At 48.2% G+C, this 9,366-nt stretch overlaps 1 protein-coding gene across 1 annotated transcript; it reads right to left on the reverse strand.

The window, feature by feature from the left end:
• Positions 1-238: 238 nt before the first annotated feature.
• Positions 239-8,655, reverse strand: LOC129849949 (uncharacterized). Its single transcript, XM_055916635.1, has 3 exons — positions 7,969-8,655; positions 7,506-7,773; positions 239-267 (listed from the first exon to the last, which is right to left on the reverse strand). The coding sequence occupies exons 1-3, from the start codon at positions 8,311-8,313 to the stop codon at positions 239-241; spliced, it is 642 nt and encodes a 213-aa protein (XP_055772610.1). The 5' UTR covers positions 8,314-8,655.
• Positions 8,656-9,366: the final 711 nt, after the last annotated feature.

Here is a 9,366-nt window from a genome sequence, read left to right on the forward strand (position 1 = left end):
AAAGGATTCCTGTAGTTTCATGAAATAAGAAATTGATTGATAGTATATCATACGTCATACAAGCCAACATTAAAGGCAACACTTTATGTAAACAGTTAGCAAATAAACGTCCACATCTTTAAATCACAACTACAAAGGTAATTTTACAAGAAGTAAAATAGTGTGACCTGCTTCAGCTGTTTAACATTTTTATGGTGATTGAAGTAACATTTTGTTTGTCTTAAGTGAAGCAGTCATTTTAAATATTTTCCATGAAGGTAAGGTAGACTGGGGAACAAAGTAACACAGGGTCAGTTGTAACAGATAAATAAGTCCAATTAGAAACCAGGTAGAAAGCTCTTATTCAATGTGATAATGGTTGGTTAGTGTCTCTACATGACCAAGAGGTTTTGTTTAAAAAGGTGTTAGAGGCCCTAATGTAAATTTACTTGCCGCCTCTCCTTTTTTAAAGTATTAACCTGTGGAACATTCGTCTACTAGGTCAATTGTAACATTTAATTCCTTTCCACTTGGTTGAATTGTAAATGACTGGTAGTATGTCCAAGGAGCATACTTAGTGTGTAATGGTAGCTGAGATATGTTGTTAGTATAAAAATATGATTCCTCCAACTTAAATAATATTTTCATAATAAACTAAAGTCTAAAAGTGTTAGTCTGTTCCCCAGTCTCCTCTACTCTTACTGAGAAAAGGCCTCAACTGAAGAATCTACAGCTGCTGAGTCTGAGGTGTTAATCAGTCCAGTGCTGCTCTGACCACAGTGTTGTTAGGAACCACATTTTCTAACTCTACATACACAGCCTTGTGTCAACTCTTACTGTGAACTACTTCAGTTACTGGAAATATGTCCCCCAACAACACCAGTAAATGAAACATCCATTATATGCCTTGGTTTACAGGAAGTGTGTTAGAGGCTAAATCAGAGGTGGAAAGTTGATTGACATTTGATTGCCTCCATTTCATTCAGTTGGACACATCTTCCTCCATTTTAATTTTTTATTTTTTTTATTTCACCTTTATTTAACCAGGTAGGCTAGTTGAGAACAAGTTCTCATTTGCAACTGCGACCTGGCCAAGATAAAGCATAGCAGTGTGAACAGACAACACAGAGTTACACATGGAGTAAACAATAAACAAGTCAATAACATGGTAGAAAAAAAGAGAATCTATATACAATGTGTGCAAAAGGCATGAGGTAGGCAATAAATCGAATAATTACAATTTAGCAGATTAACACTGGAGTGATAAATCATCAGATGATCATGTGCAAGAAGAGATACTGGTGTGCAAAAGAGCAGAAAAGTAAATAAATAAAAGCAGTATGGGGGGTGAGGTAGGTAAATTGGGTGGGTAGTTTACAGATGGACTATGTACAGCTGCAGCGATCGGTTAGCTGCTCGGATAGCAGATTTTTAAAGTTGTTGAGGGAGATAAAAGTCTCCAACTTCAGAGATTTTTGCAATTCGTTCCAGTCGCAGGCAGCAGAGAACTGGAAGGAAAGGCGTCCAAATGAGGTTTTGGCTTTAGGGATGATCAGTGAGATACACCTGCTGGAGCGCGTGCTGCGGGTGGGTGTAGCCATCGTGACCAGTGAACTGAGATAAGGCGGCACTTTACCTAGCATAGCCTTGTAGATGACCTGGAGCCAGTGGGTCTGACGACGAACATGTAGCGAGGGCCAGCCGACTAGGGCATACAGGTCGCAGTGGTGGGTCGTATAAGGTGCTTTAGTAACAAAACGAATGGCACTGTGATAAACTGCATCCAGTTTGCTGAGTAGAGTATTGGAAGCTATTTTGTAGATGACATCGCCGAAGTCGAGGATCGGTAGGATAGTCAGTTTTACTAGGGTAAGTTTGGCGGCGTGAGTGAAGGAGGCTTTGTTGCGGAATAGAAAGCCGATTCTTGATTTGATTTTGGATTGGAGATGTTTGATATGAGTCTGGAAGGAGAGTTTGCAGTCTAGCCAGACACCTAGGTACTTATAGATGTCCACATATTCTAGGTCGGAACCGTCCAGGGTGGTGATGCTAGTCGGGCGTGCGGGTGCAGGCAGCGAACGGTTGAAAAGCATGCATTTGGTTTTACTAGCGTTTAAGAGCAGTTGGAGGCCACGGAAGGAGTGTTGTATGGCATTGAAGCTCGTTTGGAGGTTAGATAGCACAGTGTCCAAGGAAGGGCCGGAAGTATATAGAATGGTGTCGTCTGCGTAGAGGTGGATCAGGGAATCGCCCGCAGCAAGAGCAACATCATTGATGTATACAGAGAAAAGAGTCGGCCCGAGAATTGAACCCTGTGGTACCCCCATAGAGACTGCCAGAGGACCGGACAACATGCCCTCCGATTTGACACACTGAACTCTGTCTGCAAAGTAGTTGGTGAACCAGGCAAGGCAGTCATTAGAAAAACCGAGGCTACTGAGTCTGCCGATAAGAATATGGTGATTGACAGAGTCGAAAGCCTTGGCCAGGTCGATGAAGACGGCTGCACAGTAATGTCTTTTATCGATGGCGGTTATGATATCGTTTAGTACCTTGAGCGTGGCTGAGGTGCACCCGTGACCGGCTCGGAAACCGGATTGCACAGCGGAGAAGGTACGGTGGGATTCGAGATGGTCAGTGATCTGTTTGTTGACTTGGCTTTCGAAGACCTTAGATAGGCAGGGCAGGATGGATATAGGTCTGTAACAGTTTGGGTCCAGGGTGTCTCCCCCTTTGAAGAGGGGGATGACCGCGGCAGCTTTCCAATCCTTGGGGATCTCAGATGATACGAAGGAGAGGTTGAACAGGCTGGTAATAGGGGGTGCGACAATGGCGGCGGACAGTTTCAGAAATAGGGGGTCCAGATTGTCAAGCCCAGCTGATTTGTATGGGTCCAGGTTTTCCAGCTCTTTCAGAACATCTGCTATCTGGATATGGGTAAAGGAGAAGCTGGGGAGGCTTGGGCGAGTAGCAGCGGGGGGGGCGGGGCTGTTGGCCAAGGTTGGAGTCGCCAGGAGGAAGGCATGGCCAGCCATTGAGAAATGTTTGTTGAAGTTTTCGATTATCACGGACTTATCAGTGGTGACCGTGTTACCTAGCCTCAGTGCAGTTGGCAGCTGGGAGGAGGTGCTCTTGTTTTCCATGGACTTTACAGTATCCCAGAACTTTTTGGAGTTAGAGCTACAGGATGCAAATTTCTGCTTGAAAAAGCTGGCCTTTGCTTTCCTGACTGACTGTGTGTATTGGTTCCTGACTTCCCTGAACAGTTGCATATCGCGGGGGCTCTTCGATGCTATTGCAGTTCGCCACAGGATGTTTTTGTGCTGGTCGAGGGCAGTCAGGTCTGGAGTGAACCAAGGGCTATATCTGTTCTTGGTTCTGCATTTTTTGAACGGAGCATGCTTGTCTAATATGGTGAGGAAGTAACTTTTAAAGAATGACCAGGCATCCTCAACTGACGGGATGAGGTCAATATCCTTCCAGGGTACCCGGGCCAGGTCGATTAGAAAGGCCTGCTCGCAGAAGTGTTTTAGGGAGCGTTTGACAGTGATGAGGGGTGGTCGTTTGACCGCGGACCCGTGGCGGATACAGGCAATGAGGCAGTGATCGCTGAGATCTTGATTGAAGACAGCAGAGGTGTATTTGGAGGGCAGGTTGGTCAGGATAATGTTTATTAGGGTGCCCATGTTTACGGATTTAGGGTTGTACCTGGTGGGTTCCTTGATGATTTGTGTGAGATTGAGGGCATCAAGCTTGGATTGTAGGACTGCCGGGGTGTTAAGCATATCCCAGTTTAGGTCACCTAACAGAACAAACTCTGAAGCTAGATGGGGAGCGATCAATTCACAGATGGTGTCCAGGGCACAGCTGGGAGCTGAGGGGGGTCGGTAGCAGGCGGCAACAGTGAGAGACTTATTTCTGGAGAGATTAATTTTTAAAATTAGAAGTTCGAACTGTTTGGGCATAGACCTGGAAAGTATGACAGAACTTTGCAGGCTATCTCTGCAGTAGATTGCAACTCCTCCCCCTTTGGCAGTTCTATCTTGACGGAAAGTGTTATAGTTGGGTATGGAAATCCCAGAATTTTTGGTGGCCTTCCTAAGCCAGGATTCGGACACGGCAAGGACATCAGGGTTGGCAGAGTGTGCTAAAGCGGTGAGTAAGGCAAACTTAGGGAGGAGGCTTCTGATGTTGACATGCATGAGGCCAAGGCTTTTTCGATCACAGAAGTCAACAAATGAGGGTGACTGGGGACATGCAGGGCCTGGGTTTACCTCCACATCACCCGAGGAACAGAGGAGTAGTAGGATGAGGGTGCGGCTAAAGGCTATCAAAACTGGTCGCCTAGAGCGTTGGGGACAAAGAATAAAAGGAGCAGATTTATGGGCGTGGTAGAATAGATTCTGGGCATAATGTGCAGACAGGGGTATGGTGGGGCACGGGTACAGCGGAGGCAAGCCCAGGCACTGGGTGATGATAAGAGAGGTTGTATCTCTGGACATGCTGGTCTCAATGGGTGAGGTCACCGCATGTGTGGGGGGTGGGACAAAGGAGGTATCAGAGGTACGGAGAGTGGAACTACGGGGTCCATTGCAAACCAAAACAATGATAATGATAACTAGCCTGAACAACAGTATGCAAGGCATATTGATATTTGAGAGAGACATACAATAAGGCATAAAGTGATTGCAGGTCTTGATTGGGAGAGCTAGCTAAAACAACAGGTAAGATAACAGCAGCAATAACAGGGTGCTAGTCTAACACAGCAACAACAGGTAAAAATGGCGACGACTAGGCAGAGAGGGTCGGATTAACTACACACAGATCCTGAGTTAAAGCACAGAGCCGACAGATAAAACACAAATAAACAGAATGGAGTACCGTGAATTAATGGACAGTCAAGCAGGCATCAGCTATGTAGCCAAGTGATCATAGTGTCCAGGGGGCAGCCGTAGATGGAGCAGGGAGGCCTCCACTAAGCTAGCACGCGGCGTTTAAAGTTAGTAGCCCGGGGGTTGGTCTGCTCAGACGGAGGGGGTCTGCTCAGACGGAGGCCGGTTGAGGGCACAGCGGGTGGGGTATTCGTCTGCAGACCAGACGTGGTCGTGTCGACAGAGAATCCAAGCCGGATGGCGATGGCGAAAGAGAGGTTGTGAAATTGTAGAATTGTGTTTGCTAACTGGTGCTAGCTTCGTGGCAGTGGCGCTAGCTGCGCTAGTTGCAAGCTAGCTGTGAGGATCAGAAGTAGTGGCTCAGGGATTACGGCAGGAATCCGGCGTTGTTGTCGAGAGACAGTCCGATGCTGGTAAATTGGTGAGTAATATCCAGGCTAATAACAGGGCTGGTGTCTGTGCAGAAGGTAAAAGCTGCTAGCAGCGGCAAAAAATGGCTAAATTAGCTTGTAGCTGATTTAGACCAGTTGTGATGGATTGGCAGGGCTCTGTGTCGGCAAAAAAAGGTCCAGGCCAATTGGCAAAATATGTATTGTAGCACAAGAATTAGCCGGAGGACCTCTTCGGCTAGCCGGGAGATTGGCCTAGCTCGAGGCTAGCTCAAGGCTAACTGTTGCTTGCTTCGGGACAGAGACGTTAGCCAGGAGTAGCCACTCAGATTGCAGCTAGCTATCTGATCCGGTGTAAAGGTCCAGAGCTTGCGGTAGTAATCTGGAGATTTGGTAGAGAAAAAGCAGTCCGATATTCTCTGGGTTGATATCGCGCTGTGCAGACTGGCATGTATTGACCAAGCTGAGGCTGGCTGGTGTCCGAGTTAACGGTAAAGACCACTAGCAGTGACTAACTGATAACTAGCTAGTAGTTAGTTAGCTGGCTAGCTTCTGATGGGGGTTCCGGTTCTAAAGTATAAAAATAGCAGATCCGTACCACATTGGGTCTTGGGGGTTGCAGGAGAGTATATTCAGTCCGTAGATGGAAAGTGAGATTAAAATATAAACGGAAAAAACGAGGAAAACGATTATTTACACGGGACAAGACAAAACACACGTCCGACTGCTACGCCATCATCTTCATTCAATTAGACACATCTTCCTCCGTTTCATTCAGTTGGACACATCTTCCTCCGTTTCATTCAGTTGGACACATCTTCCACTGTTCCATTCAGTTGGACACATCATCCTCCGTTTCATTCAGTTGTAAACATCTTCCTCCGTTTCATTCAGTTGGACACATCTTCCTCCGTTTCATTCAGTTGGACACATCTTCCTCCGTTTCGTTCAGTTGGACACACCTTCCTCTATTTCATTCAGTTGGACACATCTTCCTCCGTTTCATTCAGTTGTACACATCTTCCTCCGTTTCATTCAGTTGTACACATCTTCCTCCGTTTCAATCAGTTGTACACATCTTCCTCCGTTTCATTCAGTTGGACACATCTTCCTCCGTTTCATTCAGTTGTACACATCTTCCTCCGTTTCATTCAGTTGGACACATCTTCCTCCGTTTCAATCAGTTGGACACATCTTCCTCCGTTTCATTCAGTTGGACACATCTTCCTCCGTTTCATTCAGTTGGACACATCTTCCTCCGTTTCATTCAGTTGGACACATCTTCCTCCGTTTCATTCAGTTGGACACATCTTCCTCCGTTTCATTCAGTTGGACACATCTTCCTCCGTTTCATTCAGTTGGACACGTCTTCCTCCGTTTCATTCAGTTGGACACGTCTTCCTCCGTTTCATTCAGTTGGACACGTCTTCCTCCGTTTCATTCAGTTGGACACGTCTTCCTCTGTTTCATTCAGTTGGACACATATTCCTCCGTTTCATTCAGTTGGACACATCTTCCTCCGTTTCATTCAGTTGGACACATATTCCTCCGTTTCATTCACATTTACATTTACATTTAAGTCATTTAGCAGACGCTCTTATCCAGAGCGACTTACAAATTGGTGCATTCACCTTATGATATCCAGTGGAACAACCACTTTACAATAGTGCATCTAACTCTTTTAAGGGGGAGGGGGGGGTTAGAAGGATTACTTTATCCTATCCTAGTTATTCCTTAAAGAGGTGGGGTTTCAGGTGTCTCCGGAAGGTGGTGATTGACTCCGCTGACCTGGCGTCGTGAGGGAGTTTGTTCCACCATTGGGGTGCCAGAGCAGCGAACAGTTTTGACTGGGCTGAGCGGGAACTGTACTTCCTCAGCGGTAGGGAGGCGAGCCGGCCAGAGGTGGATGAACGCAGTGCCCTTGTTTGGGTGTAGGGCCTGATCAGAGCCTGAAGGTAGGGAGGTGCCGTTCCCCTCACAGCTCCGTAGGCAAGCACCATGGTCTTGTAGCGGATGCGAGCTTCAACTGGAAGCCAGTGGAGAGAGCGGAGGAGCGGGGTGACGTGAGAGAACTTGGGAAGGTTGAACACCAGACGTGCTGCGGCGTTCTGGATGAGTTGTAGGGGTTTAATAGCACAGGCAGGGAGCCCAGCCAACAGCGAGTTGCAGTAATCCAGACGGGAGATGACAAGTGCCTGGATTAGGACCTGCGCCGTTTCCTGTGTGAGGCAGGGTCGTACTCTGCGAATGTTGTAGAGCATGAACCTACAGGAACGGGTCACCGCCTTGATGTGAGTTGAGAACGACAGGGTGTTGTCCAGGATCACGCCAAGGTTCTTAGCACTCTGGGAGGAGGACACAATGGAGTTGTCAACCGTGATGGCGAGATCATGGAACGGGCAGTCCTTCCCCGGGAGGAAGAGCAGCTCCGTCTTGCCGAGGTTCAACTTGAGGTGGTGATCCGTCATCCACACTGATATGTCTGCCAGACATGCAGAGATGCGATTCGCCACCTGGTTATCAGAGGGGGGAAAGGAGAAGATTAATTGTGTGTCGTCTGCATAGCAATGATAGGAGAGACCATGTGAGGATATGACAGAGCCAAGTGACTTGGTGTATAGCGAGAATAGGAGAGGGCCTAGAACAGAGCCCTGGGGGACACCAGTGGTGAGAGCACGTGGTGCTGAGACAGATTCTCGCATCGCCACCTGGTAGGAGCGACCTGTCAGGTAGGACGCAATCCAAGCGTGGGCCGCGCCGGAGATGCCCAGCTCGGAGAGGGTGGAGAGGAGGATCTGATGGTTCACAGTATCAAAGGCAGCCGATAGGTCTAGAAGGATGAGAGCAGAGGAGAGAGAGTTAGCTTTAGCAGTGCGGAGCGCCTCCGTGACACAGAAGAGCAGTCTCAGTTGAATGACTAGTCTTGAAACCTGACTGATTTGGATCAAGAAGGTCATTCTGAGAGAGATAGCAGGAGAGCTGGCCAAGGACGGCACGTTCAAGAGTTTTGGAGAGAAAAGAAAGAAGGGATACTGGTCTGTAGTTGTTGACATCGGAGGGATCGAGTGTAGGTTTTTTCAGAAGGGGTGCAACTCTCGCTCTCTTGAAGACGGAAGGGACGTAGCCAGCGGTGAAGGATGAGTTGATGAGCGAGGTGAGGTAAGGGAGAAGGTCTCCGGAAATGGTCTGGAGAAGAGAGGAGGGGATAGGGTCAAGCGGGCAGGTTGTTGGGCGGCCGGCCGTCACAAGACGCGAGATTTCATCTGGAGAGAGAGGGGAGAAAGAGGTCAAAGCACAGGGTAGGGCAGTGTGAGCAGAACCAGCGGTGTCGTTTGACTTAGCAAACGAGGATCGGATGTCGTCGACCTTCTTTTCAAAATGGTTGACGATGTCATCCGCAGAGAGGGAGGAGGGGGGAGGAGGGGGAGGAGGATTCAGGAGGGAGGAGAAGGTGGCAAAGAGCTTCCTAGGGTTAGAGGCAGATGCTTGGAATTTAGAGTGGTAGAAAGTGGCTTTAGCAGCAGAGACAGAAGAGGAGAATGTAGAGAGGAGGGAGTGAAAGGATGCCAGGTCCGCAGGGAGGCGAGTTTTCCTCCATTTCCGCTCGGCTGCCCGGAGCCCTGTTCTGTGAGCTCGCAGTGAGTCGTCGAGCCACGGAGCAGGAGGGGAGGACCGAGCCGGCCTGGAGGATAGGGGACATAGAGAGTCAAAGGATGCAGAAAGGGAGGAGAGGAGGGTTGAGGAGGCAGAATCAGGAGATAGGTTGGAGAAGGTTTGAGCAGAGGGAAGAGATGATAGGATGGAAGAGGAGAGAGTAGCGGGGGAGAGAGAGCGAAGGTTGGGACGGCACGATACCATCCGAGTAGGGGCAGTGTGGGAAGTGTTGGATGAGAGCGAGAGGGAAAAGGATACAAGGTAGTGGTCGGAGACTTGGAGGGGAGTTGCAATGAGATTAGTGGAAGAACAGCATCTTGTAAAGATGAGGTCAAGCGTATTGCCTGCCTTGTGAGTAGGGGGGAAGGTGAGAGGGTGAGGTCAAAAGAGGAGAGGAGTGGAAAGAAGGAGGCAGAGAGGAATGAGTCAAAGGTAGACGTGTCCATTCAGTT

The sequence above is a fragment of the Salvelinus fontinalis genome, unplaced genomic scaffold, assembly GCF_029448725.1.
Source record: "Salvelinus fontinalis isolate EN_2023a unplaced genomic scaffold, ASM2944872v1 scaffold_1778, whole genome shotgun sequence".
In the NCBI taxonomy this organism is placed as follows: domain Eukaryota; kingdom Metazoa; phylum Chordata; class Actinopteri; order Salmoniformes; family Salmonidae; genus Salvelinus; species Salvelinus fontinalis.

Bases quoted from the DNA above. Each gene is read 5' to 3' on its own strand.
- LOC129849949 (XM_055916635.1), bottom strand. From the start codon at position 8,313: ATGTCAACAACTACAGACCAGTATCCCTTCTTTCTTTTCTCTCCAAAA. The intron at 7,774-7,968 runs GTGGCGATGCGA...TCTGATAACCAG, and splicing joins TGACAGGTCGCTCCTACCAG to GTGGCGAATCGCATCTCTGC. The intron at 268-7,505 runs GCAGAGTACGAC...TTTGTTCCCCAG, and splicing joins GTTCATGCTCTACAACATTC to TCTACCTTACCTTCATGGAA.